We start from the raw sequence: 21,385 nt of genomic DNA, 5'->3' as shown, positions 1-21,385 counted from the left end.
GAAACAAAAATGTCTAGAAACTCATTCAGATTATGAAGAAACCATTCATTATTGATTCTGTAGCACTCTGTGTCATACTACAGTTCAGTAAAGTGACATAATGGCAAGTCAAGTTCGGGAACTGAAATAGAACCCAGGTAAAATATTCTTGTACAGAATTGTTGAATTCCATTTAATTTCATTTGCTATCGAGTATTAGTACCTTACTCCCTTAAGTTTGTCATTGGTTATATTGGGCCTGAGCTACAATGTTGTGGTATTGTCTCTATATCTATATTTGTCAAATATTTTTTGTAGTTTTTTTAATACCCATTGGTACAAAAAAAGTCTTTATATTATATAAATTTATTAACTACATAAATTGTACATCATCCTGCCAAGACATCCCAATAAGTTCAGACTGATTCTTACACACAACTTATTGAAGTAGTATGGCCACTGGAGGATGAATATGCCAATTGTATCACTTACCTAGCGAGACTCAAGAATAATTTTCTTTGTAGAAGCAACATCTGGCAAGAATCAGCCCACCTTGACCTTGAAGATTTACAAACATACTAATGAGTTAAACAGTGAAGGAACCTCCCCTCACCCCTGTGAAGTCATCATCAATTTAAGAAGGTATCAGAATTGTTGGTAGATTTCTAGTGCATGCAAACCCCATAGTAGCCCTAGTTTTACAACGACCACATTACTCTTGCTCCTATTGAGATCTTATGGGGTGTTAAGTACTAACAACTGTCACTTTGTGTGACTCATTAGCATGCTTTTCCAAAGCAGTTTTTTTTCTTTCAGTATTGTAGCTGCAGACTGAACTAGGAAGAGCTTGATATTACATTCAAGAAATAATGTTTTGGGAGCTACAGCCAGCTAAGGAGCAATAGAAATGTGGGGAAAATATTAGTTTTCTCAGTAATTATCATATTGCACATGGGGCAGCATTGGGGGGCTTAAGCCCCCAATAGATCATGGATCAAATTGCTCCTTTTTCTGGGCACAGCCTCTAGCTGTCCCTTGCTCTAAAGCTGCCGCCACTTTGCACAATAGTAGTAGTATGGTAATACAAAACATAAGAGCTTAGGCCACTGAATAATTCAATAGCATGACCCACAGTTGTAATGAAACTTTTACTACAAAAATGAATAGATGAACTTCATTTGCCAAGTTTACCCTTGGACCTTTGCCATAGTTCAGGAAGTAGTAGATTCAGACTATTTCATTAAGCAATGCAAAACATAAAAATTGTTGATATATCAAAACACTACTGTAGAGACTGAAATGCAAAACAAATTAGAAGAGGAATTTCAATTACATCCCACAAAGTTTAAGGCACCATTATAAAATGCAAAAGTAACACTATCAAGATTTCAAATTACAAAAACTTTAAAGTGAAATTCTTGCAAAAGACTGTCACTGGACACATCGTATATTATCCTATGTAAATACGTTTAAGAAATAAGAAACACACTTGCAGAGACAATGGCAGTGATATGTAAGCTCTCGGTTGTGTTGTGCAGGGTGTCATAAGGCACATGTGTGAATGCACAACTAAGTAAAATAAAAACTAACTTTGGAATAACTACTATCACATATGGAAAGTATTGAATACACCTCATTTCCAAATGTAGCCCACATCTAACTAAGGAGGTACACCCTTGGCATAATATTCATCACCAAAGCAAAAGTTTTTTTCACAGCCAAAGCCACTTCAATCAGAATCTGCCCCAAGCTTACAGGCCTTCTGTTCAATAACCACCTTATTTTCCAGCAGGTCTCATCCAATGGTAAAATCTAGTTCATTAAAATTAAATATTAAATGGGGAGTACATTTTGATATGAACCATTTTCAGTCATATATACTGTACACATGGTCAGTTCCTCATTTGGTCCAGCGTTGGTGCTGCGTCACCATAACAAAAACTTGCTTACTGAGAGGCACAGGCATGTCAAGCTGTACTATTGTCACTTCCACTATTTTGTAAGTGTACCTTGACTCATATTTAAAGAACTGTTCCTCTGTATGGCTTGTTTTCTATCACTATATATTCACATCAAAGATTCACCCTTTCCCTTATGAGTGAAAGGATGAATCTCTGAAATGAATGCTGGTAGAAACAAACCTATGAAAAGAAGATTTATTGCAACATCCTTGGAAAAATGTTGCATGTCATGTCACAGGACAGTGAGAGGGCAGTGCATTGGCTTGTTGCATCAGCACCTCTGCATGGTAATCAAGAATAAACAGGGCAACATCATAGTAGAGTAATTCACAAAAAGAATTAAATATAGATTGCACATAAATCCAATTTCCTGCAAATACAGTATTGGAAGTAAAAATCATTAATTAAGAAAACATAATAATAATAAAGGGAGAGAGAAAATTGATATACACATGTTTCAGTAGGCACTGGTGATACTATCCACATACCTGTAAAACCTTCCTGATTCCATGTAACATTTCAAAGGAAGAACTTTATATTACCTTTACCTTAATATCAAATATGGGCTGTATCTGAAGGGAGGGGCTGCACTTTATTTAACCCCTTCAACATGACGCGTATACTGTGTGCTTGCGTGTCTCGTACCATATCCGAGGACGCGCATACTACATCCTGGCTCGCGTTAGCCAATATATTATCTCTATATTTATGCTTACATCTTAAAATTATCAACTAATTTATGTTTCTTTATGTGCACCATTTAATTCTGCATGTTTTCATATATAATAAATGATGATTATGTTGAGTATATGGCTGAAAACTTGTCATATTCAATAGTGACATTTGAAATTTGGCGCGCGCAGCGATCCCGGATACAGCGCCCCGTGCTGTTTTGGGCTGGCCTTAGTGAAGGGGTTAATGATTCTTGGTTATCTCCTATGCCAAGGGTGTATGGAAGTACTATATGAATCAGTTTTCTAGCAAATTACCAGTTATATGTGGATGCTTAGAACTAAATGCTGCTGTACATAAATATTCAGTTAACATACATGTATAAAGTTCCACTGAAAAGAATCCAAAAAATAGTATTTTAGTTTGCCATGGAATTACTTAACTAGTTTAAAGAAATTTTAAAAATTGCTTTACAAATTAACATTCAAAACATTGTATAATTTAATACTTCACAAATAATTCCATCTAATTTCAAAGGAGCTTTAGCATTCATTCTAATATTATAAAAGTAAAATTAATATACACTTTCCCTCACAGGATCCATCAATCTACTTTCACACTATCAGACATACAAGAAGCAATCACAGTTTATGAACCACAGCTAAGGCAAGCATCCTTGTTCTCCAGTGAGCACACCATGTCGGCTATGTTCTTCTCGTTTGAGCTGAGACCATTGGTTGAATCTTTGGACTTGGGAGTGCCATTGACTGACTTGCTAACCTTGGTCTTGTCAACAGTGAACTGGATGGCATTGGCTGCTGGCTTGGTTCGGAGGTAGTACATACCAGTCTTGAGTCCCTGAAGGAAGTAAAAAATATTTCAGAAAAATTTAACTATATATCATGCACAAAAGATTTAAATACATTTTTACACATCAAGGATGAAAGAAAGAGAACTATATTCATATCTAGCAGTGTCTATTATGATGCCTGCTTTCCTTAATAGGGTGTCCAAAGAAGTTTACATTTTTCCTGTAAATAAATGTTTCAGACTTCACCTCACTATAACAATCATGCAGCCTATCCATGTACAACCAGTTCCAATTATTGAGTTAGAGGTTCCTAAAAAGAAAGGGTTATGTTCCATGCCCTTCCTCTCTGAAAGTTGGACCTGATATCAATAACTGCTTTGATAAATTATGAAAATGCACATACTGGTGTTCCTTGTTATATGATTGGGTTACGTTATTCAATAACTGTGTACTGTTGTGATATTTTCGCTTATTTAACCATTAGTTGTAAGGGTACTTTAATAGCCCATTCACTTTAAAGCTGCATCCCTCCCCAAAAAGGCTTAACCCCTAGCTGAGTAAGGATGCTGCAGATTGCCTGTTGGTGGACAGGTGTCTGATGTCTCTCATGGCCAACACAGTTGCACAGGTTCAGGATATATTAACATTTCTTTATTTAGCTCACATGTTACACAAGATATACCTATTCCGTCGACATCATTGGACTAATCAGTGATCGTACAACTGTAATATAATTTTCAAAACTCAATAGGGCAAATAGTAATGTCATGGTGAGTTCGAGTCTGAGAATAACATTTCATATTAATACCACTTCATAAATCCTTCCTTATCTCTTATATTGCAGTTTATCTAAAAATTGAAAGTACCATTGTATCCTGAAGTTTATGTATGAGAACAAATGCTTTATTCTAAAATTCATTCTATAATTGCTGCAAATATTGCTAGAAGTGGTATAAACATTTAATGTTACTGACTTCTATTAACCACAATTACTTTGTTTTTTACCCTATCAAGTTTAAAAAGAGTGTTATAGTTGTACAATCACTGCTTATTCACACCCACAACCCCACAACCTATGCACCATTCCATACGAAGGGCTGCTGTAAGGTAGAAGTTACTGCACTTCATCACGTAACTGGGGAAACACCACATGACCTAGAGACTTCGGGCTTGTGGCAGACTGAATATGAAGGATGGATAAAGCCAATGCTCATAAATTTAAAGCTAATGGATTAGGCAGAGCCATGAATTTGATAATGGAAAGTGAGCAATTTTCAGGAAAACATCAGAACATTGCTGTATGGGGATAATGGATTTCACAGTACATCCCCGCCCTTTAGAGGTTAATTACCACACAATCTTGCAAACAAGGAAAACCAAGAACCAAGATCAACCAAATCAACAACAGTGGTGCACCCCTGGCACCCAACGCTATTAGGCCTCAAGGTTGTTATTAGTAGTGATATTTTCCGCATAAATACAATACCCACACACAATGGCCCTTGACAGCCTTGGTGAGACTTCTAACAAACTTCTTGTCTCTCACGTGTTTTAGTCCTACGTGACATGGCCCTATGTTGGTCCCTCTAGTATAGGAGTTATCAGATAGTGCCTTTCCCTAATCTCAACCTGAACAACAAAAGTTTTCTTACCAGTTTCCAAGCATAGAAGTGCATTGATGTCAGCTTCCCATAGTTTGGCTGTGCAATATGGATATTGAGGGACTGACTTTGGTCAATGAATGCTCCACGATCTGCTGCCATTTGAAGGATCATCTTCTGGGAGATCTCCCATACAGTCTTGTACAAGGCTTTCAGGTCATCTGGGATCATTTCAATATTCTGAAAAGATGCAAAAGATATTAACTGAATGGATGAATCTAGTGATGACCCTAATGTGATTTACTCCATTTCATTGACATTACGGAGTGTCATGAATTTTGTTCATCATTTCATCGACGCCTGCTCCAAGGAGCTCCAACCAGGGGATGGCCACAGCAGAAGAGCTTCCAACTTCTAGTTAATGGATCTTGTTTTGCAAAAAATTTCACTTCTTGAAAACTTTTTAAGGTATGCGAGGAAAAAAAAAAAAAAAAAACAAATCAAAAAATTAATTAAATAAATAAATAAATAAAATATATATATATATATATATATATATATATATATATATATATATATATATATATATATGTATATATATATATATATTCTGCCCAATACAAAATATACAGTCTTAAAAAAAATACCAATGAAGGCTTCAAGTCAAAGACTCTTAAAGTCAACCCACCTGGATAGAGCCATTGTGAGCAACTAATGTGTTTCTCATATCATCATCCCAGAGGCCCAGTTCCGTCAGATCCCGTAAGAGGTGGTGGTTGACAATCTGACAAAATTAATGTTAAAATGAATGATTTTAATCAACATAATATTTTATTATTGAAGAAATAAAGAAAGCACATTATAATCATTGGCCCTAATTCTTGCAAATGTAGGATGGTGACATTTGGGGGGAAAAAAATCAATAGAAAAAGGATTCATGACAGTAAGAATAAATCCTTTGTTGAAAAAAACTGTCATGTACTTCAATTTTATTTTTATGACCTGTTGTCTCTCTCCTACGAAGAGTCCAGTTGATGCTGGACCCTTCAGTTAGTACCACAAAGATTATTTCATAATGTACTAATTATACAAACAAATGACAAGTAAGGAAAAGCAACAGCATACCAACCTGGAACTCTCCCGAGAGGACCCGCCTGCTGTAAATGTTGGAGGTGTATGCCTCAATAGACTCATTGTTTCCAAGGATCTGGGCTGTCGAGGCAGTGGGCATGGGTGCCAGCAGGAGGGAGTTGCGCACACCATACTGAGCTACCTTAGCTTTCAATGCAGCCCAGTCATGAAGGTCTGTTGGTGTCACGTTCCACATGTCATATTGGAAGATCTGGAAGGTCAAGTAATGGAAAAGTTAGAGTGGTGGTGGCAATGCTGCTAACTTTTATGATGCAAACTGATCATCTGGAAGGCTACAGAAACTATTTGTCATGGTAAAGTGGGAAGGATGAAATATCTGACAAGAGAACAAAAAGTGAAGATTGATCCTGCATATTTTATCATTACTCATTTATGAACCAAAGGATTCCACAGCATCAAGCAGTTCTCTGATAGTAGAGCAATGACCCCTTCACTTACTCCTTTGCTCACAGGACAGCCTTCATAGGTCTCGTACGGCCCCTCCTCCTTGGCCAGTTCACAGCTTGCTTCCATTGCTCCATAATAAATTGTCTCAAAGATCTGTTTATTCAAGAGCTGGGCCTCCTCAGATTCAAATGGATACCTGTAAATAAAAGTGAGTATGAAGTCAAGTAAAACCCCGTTCACACCGTGCCAACTCTGACCCACGACTCTAGGGTACACGAGGTCTTGGGTGTTGATGTGAAACGGTCGGGCATGTCTTGAAAGAGGTCTAGAAACGGTCGCCGAATGCCGAGCGGACATTGGGAGGGTAGTGTGGGGTCGTGAGGATTAGTGGGAAAAAGTATTCCATGCTAAACTTTCACGATAAGAGGCGTCAAGGGTCTGGACCAACCGGTCTGAGGGAGGTCGGGGACAGTCGTCAACAGTCTAGGCTTGCCTTGAGACAGTCGTGATGACTGTTGGGGCTATTTTTAAAAATTTGACTGTTTCCTGTCGGCACAGTCGTCGGTGCCGACTACTTAATCCTGGATCAGCAACCTGGGGAGATTATCTCCCGTCGTAAACTTGTCATCATGTAATTCCCACATGAGGCGGCGCTTGGTAGGCTAGCCCATCCATGTACCTTCTGTGCTTTGTCTGGCTTGGTTGAGGGTGAGTGTGTGCTCCAGCTCTCTTGCCGGGTTCAGAATTTATTTTGCATTTAGGGAGAATTTCTCCCAGTGTTGCTTTTACTTGTACATGTGGTGCCTGGGAGCTCATCTATCAAGAAGAAACTGGTGCTGCTGCCGTCATCTCAGCACTTTCAGCCCAGCATCGGCATCAGTGGAAAGCTGGAGATTATTGAGTTTTACAGTGGCACTAAGGCAGGTGTCGATACATTCGACCAGATGTGTTCCTAGAACTCCTGTTACCGCAAGACTAGACGTTGGCCACTCTGCATTCTCTATGGCATGCTGAATGCTGCCAATGTCAACTCCTACATCATACACTGCGAGAATGTGGAGAGAGGAGGCGGCAAGGCCGTGCCACACAAAGTTCATGCTGCAAGTGGGCAAGGCACTAATCACACTTTGGGCAGTGTCATGGCTGAGTACACCTCTGTCCCGCCCTCTGCAACACTTGATCACCAGTGTCTGTAATGTACTATCATTAGGCAGTTCAGCAGACTCACCAGGGATAACCATCTCAGAGAGCAGGGGTGCGTTAGTGCGGTGTGCTGAGTGCCCAGGGAAGTTAGACAGGAAGACCCGCCACAGGTGCAACAGGCGCGCCAAACCAAAGTGCCCTCGCCACCTATACCCTGTCTGTGGTGACTGCATCTAATTGGTGAGTGTTTTCCTGATGTTTTATGTCATTTCAAGTCATAGCTTGCCATGGTAAAAGTGTGAAGAGAAAAATAACAAAAATAATTATTATTTGCATACTAAAAAAAATACCCCTTTTTCCTGTGTCTCCCAAACAGTTTGTGCCCAAGCTGGAGGGATGGGACTCCTTCATGGTATGGTTCCATTATTATGCACCACTTACACCGGAGGAGAAGCCAATGGGGCCATCATTTTTTTTTTTAGTCAGAATAATTACTATTTTTTTTTTTTACATTTTTTAGTACATATTTTGAAAATTAAAATTCATACACACTTTGAAGGACAATATTAATTTATTATAGGCCAAATGAAAGAGGAAGAGCTATATTTTCACTGTGAACTTTCAAAATTAAAATATTTTCTACCGAAGTATTTATTTTTTATTTTTCCTTTCCCGGGAGAAATTCTCCCGGGTTTGCCATGCACGTTCTTCAAATTTAGGGTAACCAATCCAGGATTAAGAATAATGAGGGACTGTTGTGACGACAGTTTTTGCCTAATGAAGGATGTTCGGGACGACTGTCGGCTCAGAAATATTGGCTAACACTGCCACCATCAGGAAATTCATATTTTCATTATGCAAATCACAAGCACAACAACTGGGCATGGTTACACTTTACGGGCACAAATTTGGGAGCCGCACAGCACGCACAAGCTCCTGCTGCCTCTCTCTCGTGTTGAATGACACAACTAGGGTTGCCACCCTGAGGTCAGAAAAATGTGGAATGCAACATCTCTCTCTCCAATACGGAATGAATCCATATTTAAAGGAACAGGTGGCAACCGTAAAATTTCTCAAGTATGCCATGAGTGACAGCCGCTGCCCGCTGCTGGTGGAAGCAGGAGGAAGGTGAGAGGGACGTTACGTCACATATTTTACACAGACAAAACTTGACAATATTTTTTGTGATTAACTGAAAAATGCACTCACTTCAATTTTAAGATAATGAACTTTATCTACTTGACCATTCAGACAACAAAATACAGAACAAACTGCATTCTGTATTGGTTCAAAACAGAACGCTACATTTCACTTTCGAATACAGAATGGTTCCATAATTTAAGGAACGGGTGGCACCTTTACTTACTGAGTGACAGCAGTGCAAACAACACATCCTACCCATACACACCTCATGAGGATGAAAGCGTCAGCAAGGCCCTGCACCCCAATGCCAATGGGTCGGTGCCTCATGTTGGAACGCTTTGCCTCCTCCACAGGGTAGCAGTTGACGTCGATGATCTTGTTAAGGTTCCTTGTCACCACCTATAGGGCAACACAGTTACTCAAGTGTGTGTGTATGTAAGTACACAGACATTGCCAGCTTCTGTCATCCAACACCAAGATATTTAGAGTGAAGAATAATCACACAAACAAACGAACCCCTGAAGGCTCATGCTGGCTTACTCACCTTTGTTACTTCCTTAAGCTTCTGGAAGTTGTAAGTCTTGTCTGGGTTGACAAACATGTTTAATGCAACGGAGGCCAAATTACACACAGCAATCTGAAATATAAAATTAGAGGTATCAGTGAAGTTTTTGTGCCTCTACAAAGAAAATGTGTCAATGAGATACACACACCACCCATTAGAGAAAACTTTCTTACCTCATCAGGTGAGGAATACTCCACAATCTCTGTGCAAAGATTGGAGCACTTGATGGTTCCAAGATTTTGTTGATTACTCTTACGGTTGCAGGAATCCTTGTACAACATGTATGGAGTGCCAGTCTCCACCTAAGAAACACAAATACTTCAGATATATTGAGACATTGCTACAAATTTTAAAAAATCATGATTCATATTAGCATTCAAAATTGTGAATGCAAGTAAAATGATGTGATAGTGGTAATTAATAATTAGGTTAATGTCAGCATCAATTTCTTTTTCATGACAAAGCTTAATACTGACCTGTGACTCTATGATGGCGTACCACAGTGCCTGGGCCTTCACTGTGCGCTTGGCCCGGCCCTCCTTCTCATAGCGGGTGTACAGCTCTTCAAATTTCTCACCTGGCATAAATTCAACATCTTAAGTACCAAGCTAAATTTACACCTTATAATTCTTGATAGTAGTAAGTGTTCTAAATCATGCCACTAAACACAATCCTAGTGCTACCATTATCATTATATAGGGAATTCCTTTGCTTATGGCAGTGATGCTTCTCTCTTCTTTCTTTAAAACACACACAATCACTCCCTATCTCTTTGGTTTCACCTCAATATGTAAGAATTAAAAAAACATACTACAATACTGAGTCATAAGACCTTACCCCAAGTTTCATGGAGGTCAGGACACTCATGAGGACACATCAAACTCCACTCTCCATTGGCTTCAACTCTGCGCATAAAGAGGTCAGGGATCCACAGGGCATAGAACAGGTCTCGTGCTCTTGTCTCTTCCTGCATTGAATGGTTATTATATCATTATTAAATTCAAGTATGAACAAAAGTCAGCTTGCATATAGTATTATGTATGACAAGAATAAATGTAATATGCAGGCTGAAAGAATAAAAAAAACAGTAAGGATGGCCTCTGTGGAGAGAGGTCTCCATAATAACATAAGCTGAGCAGAAGTGTGTTACTGTAAAGGGAATTCATTTGCCAAACCACTCTGAAAAAAAAAAAAAAATACAAATAAACCCTAAATAATTTGTGGGAATGTTTTGCCTTCTTTATTTAGATTTAGCAAAAAAGTATGTGAAAAAAAGAATCCATGTTATGTTTATTATGAAAGATTCATTTTTGCAAGATAAATTTGGCAAATAGATTTCAATGTTTAGCAGGAATCCCCTTCACCCAAATATCTCTTGTACAAACCTTGCCTGTGTTCTTTCGAAGATCCAGAAAATCAAAGACATCAGCATGCCAGGGCTCCAGGTAAATGGCGAAGGCTCCAGGTCTCTTGTTGCCACCCTGATCCACATAGCGTGCTGGTAATAAAGAAGCACTTGTACTCATTGTTTTTTTTGGCATCAGATTATAGTAAGTAAATGCTCAAATACACCAAATAAGAAAATAACTCCATTACAGGTAACTCTCGATTTATGCGAGTTTGGTTAATGCGTTTTTGAAATAACACGGGCTCCAAAATCCAAATAAATGTTTAATTTACACGTTTTTTTCACTTATACGCGATATTCTATGGAGTGGCCACCAGATGTCTCACGCAACTGGACTCACACGGCGCCACAGCCACACAGCCGAGCTCAGTTCTTCTCGCGCGCCACTTTAACATCAATACAGTACCCACGCTGCCACGCTACTCAACAATAGGGGTGGGCAGGTACCGGTACCAGTACTGGTACTAATGGTACCAGCTATACGGTACGATACCGGTACCAGACTGCTTGGTACTGGTACCAATACTAGCCAGTTGCTCATGGTGTCCCTCATTTCTTCCTCCCACGCGTGAGGCTGAGACTCAGTGCTGAGTGGATATCTCGGTGATATGGATATTTTCTCTCTCCACTGAATGAAGTGAATATTTATTTTTCGATAGAAACTTAGCTCTTGTTTGATTTACATTGTTTTTGATTTACGTGACCTCTTCAAGGACACAATACTCGCGTAAATCAAGAGTTACCTGTACTATGATTTTATCTATTCCTTGCAACATGAGATCCAGTTAGAAATGAGTATTAGCCAATGTAATTTCAGATGTTACAAACATGCAGAAAGGTATTTGAAGAATAAAGGGGTGACGGAGTGGTTGACAAAAGGATTGAGGAGACAAGAAGGTAAGAAAGAGATATTTTGAATCTATGATGAGCCATGTTTACAGGGGGAGATGGAGAGGGGCATGAGAGAAGGCAATAAGTAAGTAAAGATCATGTCCCTGACATTGATGGTATAACAGCAGATGTGCAAAAGTATGGAGATGCGGTTGTGGCTATTTAATTCAGCATGGAGGCAGGGTGAGGTGCCAGAGACTGGAGTAAACCATAATTGTGCTGCTGTACAAAGGAAAAGGCAATGGGGATAACTAATAGTTATAAGGGAATATGCTTACTCAATGACAAGAAAGGTGTAATGAGTTTAATCGAGATGAAAATAAGTGATAAAAATGCAGGTGATGAGCAAGTGGTTGTAGCAAAGAGAAGGGATGTATGGACCACATCTTTGTGCTGAAAATGATAAGTTACATAGTACCTTAGCATGAGTATGAAGCTGTTTTCTATTTTCATGGACCTGGTGAAGGTTTGTGACATGTTTGGCAGGAGGGATTTATTGGACATCTTGAAAATATATGGTGTGGTATGGGAAAGGCTCCAATCTTTGGCAAGGATGCGAGTGCTTCTGTGCATGTGAATATTTACTTCAATAAATTGTTTATATATAACTTTTTGACTTCCCACCCTGCCTCTGAATGGCATCACTATGGTGGTCAAATATATCTAAATATCATGTCAAGGGTCACTGAGCAAGTTAGCAACAACAAACATTTATAAAAAAGCATGATATGTAACCGCATGATTTTTTACTTAAATGAGAAACAATCTGCTCATTAATTATTATGGTTACAAGAATTCCAAACATTTCCCTTCTAGAATATAAAACACCTTGAACAAATTCACTTCAATCTATGGCAGGGCAACAGTTCTCCAAGTCAGCATAAGTAGCAGAAACACACAAGCAATGGTCACTCAGGAAGATGCAGTGGAGTGACATTTGATATACCTGACAGTACATAATATTGGCTGGGTGCCTTCCACTATCTGGTATTGAGTAATCTGTTTGGGAAGAAATGGCAACCCAGAAAGTAGTCTTTCATGATCCAGTACTGTGGTGCAACATTTACTTTGAAGGACCTTGCCTTAAATTATGAAATTAGCTGTGCAGTCAAGACCATGACCAATCCTCCTCACCAATATTGAATGACAAAGTGGATGATGGAACAAAGAGTTCAAAACTACCTGACTACAGATTTCCTCACCTGTATTGTTATAGACTCGCAGCATTGGCACCAGTCCATTGGAAATGCCATTGGTGCCACTGATGTAGGAGCCGCTGGCCCGGATGCAGTGCACATTGACTCCAATGCCACCTGCTGACTTGGAGATGAGGGCACACTGCTTTAGGGTGTCATAAATGCCTTCAATGCTGTCGTCTTTCATGGTGAGCAGGAAGCAACTGCAATAATGAAACATTCTGCATTTCCCTGATACTGCTGTAACAGTCCATCTTCCCTATACAAATTTCATTACTTTCTGCTATACAAGCAAGCTTACTCCCAAGCAGTAATAAACTACTTACTGTCTATGCCCCAATACATTCAACATTGGTGAAAAATCAACACGAAACCTCAAAGATAATTGCATTGGGTAATGAGTGAGTGGATGTGATATGGAACTGGAGGATCATTTCAAATTTACTAAGGCATCCAATTGCTGAATGAGCAAAGTAGCCACTTATTATGCACATACATACACATTCTGTGCCCTTCTGGGACATAGACTCATACTTCAATGAGGCCTCCTTATCCACAGGAACAGAATGATGAAATAAACTTACAAATATCTTAATGCCACACATGATGTGTATAATCTCTACAGGTGCAAGATCACATGCTGAAACAAAACAAACCCCATCTGATGAACAAAACAAACCTGGAGAGCTGTGGGCGGATGGTAGCAGCATTAAACAGTGTGGGTGAGGCATGTGTGAACCACTTGCCAGAGAGCAGGTCATAAGTTTCAATAACAGCATCAATGTCCCGGCCATGGATGCCCACCGCTACCCTCATCAGCATATGCTGTGGTCGTTCCACCACCTTACCATTGATCTTCAGCAGGTATGAACGCTCCAATGTCTGAGGAAAAGATTTTCAAAATAGGCAATAAATAGTTTGACAATGAGAAAGAAAACAAAATCAGGTGGTGATGATTAACTGATTTGGCTATATAATTATGGTGCTGCAACTGATTTCTGATGAAATCTAGCTTTTATATATATATATATATATATATATATATATATATATATATATATATATATATATATATATATATATATATATATATATATATATATATATATATATATATATATATATATATATATATATATATATATATATGATTGGCAGTCAATCGGTATCGGTAGATTGAGGACTTTTTGTTAACTTAAAAGTTTCAAGAAATTCCAGGTATTAATCAGAGGCAGCCACGACCAGCCTCATCGCCTAGTGTTTTAAGTGGCAGTGGTTGTAATTTTTTTGTGTTGAAGAAATTTATTTTGTGAAAGTTAATAAATAATGCTGTATTGTCTAGTTTGTTTAAATTTAACTTTTTTCAGTTTGATGTTTATTTTGAGGAGAAATTCATTTATTAAATAAGTTATGTATTTTGAACTTAAAAAGGTATTAAAAGACTCTAATTTACTTCTATTCTAAATAAGAGAGAAATAACTTAAAAGTGTGTTATGGGCCTTTAAAAGCATTTTTTATATAATTATAGAGTTTTTATCGGTAGATTTGAAAAAAATTCTACTACCCCGACGACCGATTGGACGCTGTCACACACCGACCGATACCGGTGGTAGATTTTATCTACAGAATCCCAGCTCTGTATATATATATATATATATATAAATAAACTAATACATGCCTGTGATGGGCACAAAATTCCTACACATTAACAAATTATATTTTGTTAGCCTGCAATTAATTGGGAATCAAAGCAAATCCAGGCGAATCTGCATAACCTTCACCAACCCAACTTTCAAGTTCTCAGGGTGGTGCTGCCTATATACAGAATGCGGTCTATTGCTTGTCAATATTGAAACGATGTACATGACTTCCTGGTTTTCTTATAAAAATATAACAAATTTTAACTTTTGAATGTAAAACCTTGTGAGAATATCTGCAATACAACATATTTTAAAGTCTTCTTTCCTTGCTATGAACAATCACAATTTAGAACAAGGTACCTTGAAGCCAAAGTAGTTGTAAGAGAAGTCCCGGTCATAAATGATGGCGGAGTTCAGCTTCTCAGCATTCTCCATGATGATGGTATGGTGATGATCACTGAGCATTGGTGTCTTGAGGCCAGTCTTGTTGCACACTATTTTATGCAGGCTGTCCATCACCTCTGAAAGAATACACACCTTGTACACCCTGATCTGAGGCTCCTTGTGGAGTCAGTCAATGAATAAATGGGGTCAGATGGCATGGGGGTGTGCTGCCTTGTTCACGCTATAACACCATTGCCTGGGAGTTCCCCTGAGCAAGCCTCCGTGCAGATGCCCTTCTCATACCAAGTGCCTCCCAGCAAGATCCAAGTACTTACTCAAACTACAAATTTTGTGGGAGCCTTTTGGTCTCCACTCAGGATTACTATTAAAGATACAACTCAGAGAGCAGAATTGACTTTTGGGTAATGTGACACATGCCCATATAGCCTGAGTTGTCATTCACAGACTATGCAGGTAACAGGCCTCTATTTCATCTTACAGAGTAGTTGCGGAGTTGACACAATTATTCCTGGAGTACCCCATGATTGTGATGACACTTGATACCCTGGATATCAATTTTTATCTTCAAGTCCCTATTAAATGTCCATCTATAGCATTATACTGGGACAGGGAGTACATGGAACTTAACATCCAAATTTTTGTCCTTTTGCGTTGGTATTGACAATGCCATGTACAGCAGATCCTCCATCTATCATAATTCTTGTTGGGCAATGAGAAAGAAAACAAAGTCAGGTGAATAAATTGATTTCTGATAAAACCTAGCTCAATATAGATGGCACAAAACCTAAATTTGAGTCATTTTTCCCATGCAACCCAATTTTCACCTATTTATCACAAGGAAAATTAGGGATGCTCACCCAGCAGAGGCAAGTCAGAAAAGAAAGAGGGCGAGAGAGATAGAGTGAGTAACATGTTGAATGACAACAACAAGGTACAGCAAGCAAGAAACTGAATCCTTCTTGGCCCTTGATTAGCTGCCACACATTGGATGTGTTGAACTGAGGGCGAGTTCCTGTGACCCTTGACTGGCAAAGGACAAAGATACATGGCTGCAGATTGCCTGTCAGCATGCCGGTGAGTTGCCTCCCTATCAGTTCGAGTAAACACCAGTGAAAAAATTTTAAGTTAATTTTTCTAGATCCTATTGACACATGCAGCTCCTATGCAGAAATAAATGTATGAAAAACTGAGGAAGAACCTAATTACAATAATTATTGAAACAACTATATTTATTGTTTTTTGTATGTATAAATATTAAGGAATAATAGCTTAAAATGTACAATAATTGAACATATAACAATGACAATCTCTGAAATTATTATACAATTAGAATTTATGAGACAAACTATGCCTGACAATAGAAAAACACTCACCACTGAATGACTTTTTGGTTTCCTTGTGTAGGTTGGAGACAGCAATCCTGGCTGCCAGCACAGCATAGTCAGGGTGTTTGGTGGTCATGGTGGCCGCTGTCTCTGCTGCCAAATTGTCCAGTTCCACCGTCTTAACTCCACAGTAGATGCCGCTGATAACCTTCAGGGTAATGGCAGGCTGTGGAAGGAAATGGCAGTGTTAGTACAACTGGTCTGCCAACATGACATGCTTGTGAGTAACCTCAATCAACATCACATCCTTTGGGATCATTGGGTATAAATAAAAACCAGAAAACAAAAACAATATTATCTTTAGAAAAGATACAAGGCATACAGATTTCAGTACAGAACAAAAGTTACATTAGCAGATCAATGCAAGTTACGAAGGTGATGAGAAGCCGCCACATCAGTGGAATCTCGCCAGCCACAAGTGAGTCTGTGCACTGACAAATAATCAAGAAGTATATAAGAATAAGTTCAAAGAAAAATATCTTGACACTTCTCTATGTCCTGCTCTCAAACACTCTTCACCGAGCCATCTTCGTCCAAAGTTACCATGTCCAAACCCTCTCAGAGCACCCTATTTCATCCATTCAGCCACTCCTCAATCCAGCTGTTGCTAGTAGATGTTTGGAAGATTGTGTTGAGTTGTATGGTAGTGAAATTGAGATTTTGAGGCACTAATCTTGACTAAAGGATACTAAGTTCTTTCTGCTGCATTCAGAAATGATAGTATGTTCAAAGCTTAGTCATTCGGTAGCATTCATCATGTTGCAACAAGAAAAAGGGCATACAGCAGGTTGAAAAATGTGAGTTATCTTTATATTAGAGAGAAACCAGATTGGCAAGATTGTTTTAGCATTGGCTCGCATGGGTCACTTTCTCCCCCGCTGCTCTGCCACACATTCCCAACCCAAATTTTTTCCTCTCATATGTAAGCTACAGGTAACACATGAGAGGAAAAGATAGGTGTTGGGACTGTGTGGCAGAGCAGCTGGAAGGAAAGGACCTGTGGGAGCCAATGCAAAAATGATCTTGCCAGTCTGGTTTCACTATAGCAAGTTTTGAAGGCTATAATTGCCACCTTTACCAGACAATCAAATTTGCATACATATAACATATTAAATTTCAAAATATCATTAGTAAGGTCATTCACTGATATATAACAGCTAACATGCAGCATAAACAGGTCTTGGAGGATTCCATATGTATGGTCAAATTGAGATAGGTTGGCTGCTGGTAAACTTTTTGCTGGAAAAGTGTTTGGCAGACTGACAAAGTTGTCAAGAAACTTTTAAGCAAGACATTTTTTTAGCTTGTTTCATGAAAATAAAGAGATGGGAGAATACAAAATGGTAACGAGAAGGAATAGAGGGAGATGAGAGAAGAAACAAGAGAAGGGACAGGCCTATAAACAAAATATGTACTAATGCTGTACTATCATCATGGGATGTTATGGCAGTTAAGCCAGGGAGGGAATGAACCCATTGAGCAAAGGCCTCCTGCACTTGAGCCTGGAAGTATAATTTTGAAAGAAGGGTGTGAGGGCAACTATTAACTCCTGCTTTACTAACTGGGTCAATGAAGTCCATGTTGAGGCCATAGCACAGCTTTTGGATGCGGGATGTGATCTTGTCGAACATCACAGGTTCCTTCCGTCCGTCTGAAACAGCAATGAAATCTCAGGAAATAAATTACTTAATGGTATTTCCTGCCAAACATGACAGGTTCTTTCATCACCACCATCTTCACTCATTAATAGCCCTCTGCAAGACCAAGGCCTTTCCCAATGTTCTCCACCTCTCTTTCCCTGTGTAGTTCTTCCTACTCTGACAAATGCTCTAATTTAATATCTCCTCCTGGCCCTGTCTACTGTACCTCCTACAATTCTGCATTTACATTTTCTTTGGTTTATCAAAACAACATCAAACTTTGTCCATTCCCTAACCTATGATATCTCTCCATTCCTCTTTGTGCAATACTTGTCTATCCCTCTACATATTTTGAGGCATTTTTTTAGGGCATATAAAACAAAATCACCGTCCACACTGGCCATCATGACCAAACACCAAATTAATATAATCTTCCTTAGCTATTAAGCAGTTTTCCTTCAAGCCAGTATCCATGCCAAGCAGTATCTTACCCTAGGATTATTTCTGGATTTCATAATAATGTCCACAACTGTTGTTGACTTAGAGAAGCTCTCAAGATCAACACCCCAAGGATGAGCCATTTTTCATCAGCTATTTCTAACCCACTGCAAGACAAAAGGCCTTTCTTTCCCAATGACCTCAACCTATTGTCTCGATGCTAGTGTATTCGATCCTGCTCTAGCAAATACTCTAATTAAATCTCTCCACCTGGTTGTCCGCCCTGAGGGTAAGGCAACGTTTCCCCTTAAACAATTTGGCTTGGGTCTAACCTACATCAATACACGAACTGTATGACCTTTGATTCCTGTATATACTGAAAGTTCTGTAAGATAAAACTTGTTAAAGCTTGTGATCAATTATCCCTTTGAAACTGATTGCTTAACCTCTCTAAACTGTCTGGCCTACCAATCAACAGTGACTCTATGGTTGGTATTATAAGATACTTTCACTTCTCACATCAAGTATTTCTGTAGATCAAAGATGGGGTTAATCGGGATCTAATAAGTGGTTCTTTAGGTTCACGGTACAGAAGAAAGGTCAGACTACCACCAGGGTCATAAAATTACTTCTGGAAATACCCCAGACTCATTGGAAAGCCTTGTCAAATAGGTGAACTTTGGCGACGAAATGTTTTAAAATACGACCCTATGACTCCAATACACGATAAGTACCCAACAAAATAAGCCCAGTACGGCCCAGGCCGCCGAGGACGGGGCCTTGGGCGGAATGAATAAATTTCTTTGTGTGGGGGTCCGGCATAACGGCCCGGAAGTCGTCAGGAATGATAAACATATTTAATTTACTTTTACAACGAACATGAAAACACAAGTGATAATATGAATGTATGGCCCAATCTCAAATACTTGATCTTACAATATAACCTAAAAATCAGTGAATACAACTAGTGGCGGGTGGGCTCCGCGGGGCAGCACACACACACAGGCTGTTTTAGTGAGAATTAACCAAGAAAACCTGACCCTGCACGCACCTCTTTTAAGGACGTACATCTTGGACCACATCTTCGTTTCCTGGACCATCTTGAGGGGGAAAGTTACGGTGTGTGGGGGCTAAATGTGTTCCGGGCGGCGGCGGTGGTCCTTCTCTGTCAAGGTTTGCGCGGGAAGGCCAGGCGGCGCCACACGGCGGGAACGCGCGCCAAAAATTCTTATGGACCAATCATGGCTCGGGACGCCGACACTCACTATGAATGAGTATGTGATATCTTAAAAACTGACAAATATCCAACTAAGTTAAAATGTATTGATAGATAATAAAACTGATAAAAAAATAAATACTTATATAAAGTGTAGCCATCATATAATCATGCCTATAATTTAGTAAAATATGTCGTTACGTATGTACCTCATCAAATATCAATATAAAGGAAAAATTATTGGCAAAACAGTACAGAAAAATACCTACAAGAATAACTGTTTTACCCTCGTAGCCCTCAAGCCTCTGCGCCGGAAAAGGAAACTTGAAAGGAGTGGAGTGACACCTAGATTAAGGACAATAAAAGGAAAAGGAAATCAATGGGCAAGATAAATGGTAGGAGGGAATAAATGAAAAATCAGCATTAAAGTAATAGCTTACATGAGGAAACAAAAGAGGGTGTGTCTTGCCACGTAGGAGACAGGGGGAGCAAGCTATTGGCATCAAAGGAATGATCAAGAGCGGGGAAAACCAGTTGGTAGAGCGAGAGAGAAAGAAACAGTAGAATATGTATATCACTGTGGAAGGCAGCAACATTCATCCACAATGGTGTTGGAAATGAATGTAGACAAAAGGAAATGGAAAGAATTCTATAACTAACAAAAATATTCCTATAACGGTGTTGGAAGAAAAGCGACATTGTTGGGGGAAGCTTTAGAATAGATGCCTCAGGAAAGAGGACACCTTTAGCTTAAGACACACAATGAAAAGGCAGACAGACTTGCTCGTCTTGCCTCTCATGACCTAGCTCACTGTATACATCCAGGAGGTGACCACACCTATAATTCTGTTAAGAGTAGACTTAGATCTCTTGTTAAAAAAAAAAAGTGAGTGTCACCTCTCAGCTTGCCTTGCGATGCCAGGATGGTAGTGCCTCCAGCATTCACCATGCCTAAGTATCGAGTCTGTACCCACACTTATGGTAAACAGTGCATCGTATGATCTTGTGGTGATGCATCTGAGTCTGGGCTATAGGTGTTACTGTGGGGTAAGTGGGGCTGCCCCTGAGCCTTAATTGCTGCTTGTGTGCCAGGCCAGGGGGTCACACGCTCCATCATTATGTATTGCAATGTCTCTCTATTAGTGCTAACCGCCCACAGGGCCCCTGGGACCTACCTGAGCTGGTGAGCTGGTTCACTGATAATAATGTTCTTTCGTGTATTTTAATACTCGAGTATCCTGCATTTGCCCCTAGAATGTAGTTAAGTTAGAGTATGATAAGTAAACAACAAATAGGTATAATCCAAGCGTTTTTAGTTATCATTAGGTTATGTAACATTACTTTAAGGCTAGTTTCTGTTTAACTACCATATGTTAGACAATTTCGGGGTTCTTTACCAATAATGTTCTTTCATGTCTTATAAGAGACTATCCTGCATTTGTCACTAGCTTGTAGTTTCTGGGTGCAGTCCCTAATGACTGGCCCCTACCAATGTACCTTTTTAATGTCATGGTGCTACCTACATATATATCACTAGTTGTGTAAGTATCCCACATTTGTTACAGCAGTCTACAGGCTATACAGCAGTCTGAAGAGCAGCCTCAAATTCCATACCGGACCAAGTGCGGCTGAAGAAGCAAGACGCCAGCAACTTCCAAAACAGCGGTGGACCACCACGACTGTAAGGCACAAGACCTCTAGACACAACTAAGTAAACTAACTAAGTAGCTTCTGGGTGCAGCCTCAATTGTT

At 39.3% G+C, this 21,385-nt stretch overlaps 2 protein-coding genes across 6 annotated transcripts in view; one reads left to right on the top strand and one right to left on the bottom strand.

Moving 5' to 3' along the window:
- The window catches only part of LOC127007323 (DNA polymerase lambda-like), a 17,913-nt gene extending 17,291 nt beyond the window's left edge, over positions 1-622 (top strand). Inside the window, exon 10 of one of the 2 annotated variants that reach the window (XM_050878133.1) lies at positions 504-622. Coding sequence is in view for 1 of the 2 variants with exons in the window: in XM_050878134.1 (XP_050734091.1) it covers positions 504-536 (33 nt within the window). In the remaining variant the exon portion in view is untranslated. The remainder of the gene's footprint in view (positions 1-503) is intronic. The other variant, XM_050878134.1, reaches the window with a different exon arrangement.
- LOC127007320 (ribonucleoside-diphosphate reductase large subunit-like) lies at positions 330-21,385 on the bottom strand. 4 transcript variants are annotated; one of them, XM_050878126.1, is made up of 19 exons: positions 21,248-21,385; positions 19,903-19,978; positions 19,469-19,681; positions 17,902-17,990; positions 16,328-16,505; positions 14,910-15,070; positions 13,589-13,791; positions 12,916-13,112; positions 10,800-10,912; positions 10,252-10,381; positions 9,891-9,991; positions 9,588-9,716; positions 9,394-9,486; positions 9,115-9,248; positions 6,615-6,759; positions 6,154-6,366; positions 5,713-5,808; positions 5,076-5,264; positions 330-3,470 (listed from the first exon to the last, which is right to left on the bottom strand). In XM_050878126.1, exons 3-19 carry the CDS (start codon positions 19,515-19,517, stop codon positions 3,261-3,263), a joined length of 2,430 nt encoding a protein of 809 aa, XP_050734083.1. In that variant the 5' UTR covers positions 19,518-19,681; positions 19,903-19,978; positions 21,248-21,385; the 3' UTR covers positions 330-3,260. The 4 variants fall into 4 exon arrangements, with proteins under 4 accessions (XP_050734083.1, XP_050734085.1, XP_050734086.1 ...); XM_050878128.1 differs by having other exon boundaries at positions 19,903-19,938; positions 21,248-21,348; XM_050878129.1 differs by lacking the exon at positions 19,903-19,978 and having other exon boundaries at positions 21,248-21,374.

Source organism: Eriocheir sinensis, chromosome 35, assembly GCF_024679095.1.
Source record: "Eriocheir sinensis breed Jianghai 21 chromosome 35, ASM2467909v1, whole genome shotgun sequence".
In the NCBI taxonomy this organism is placed as follows: Eukaryota; Metazoa; Arthropoda; class Malacostraca; order Decapoda; family Varunidae; genus Eriocheir; species Eriocheir sinensis.
Note: the sequence above shows the minus strand (reverse complement) of the source record. Positions and strands in the feature narration are given on the sequence as shown.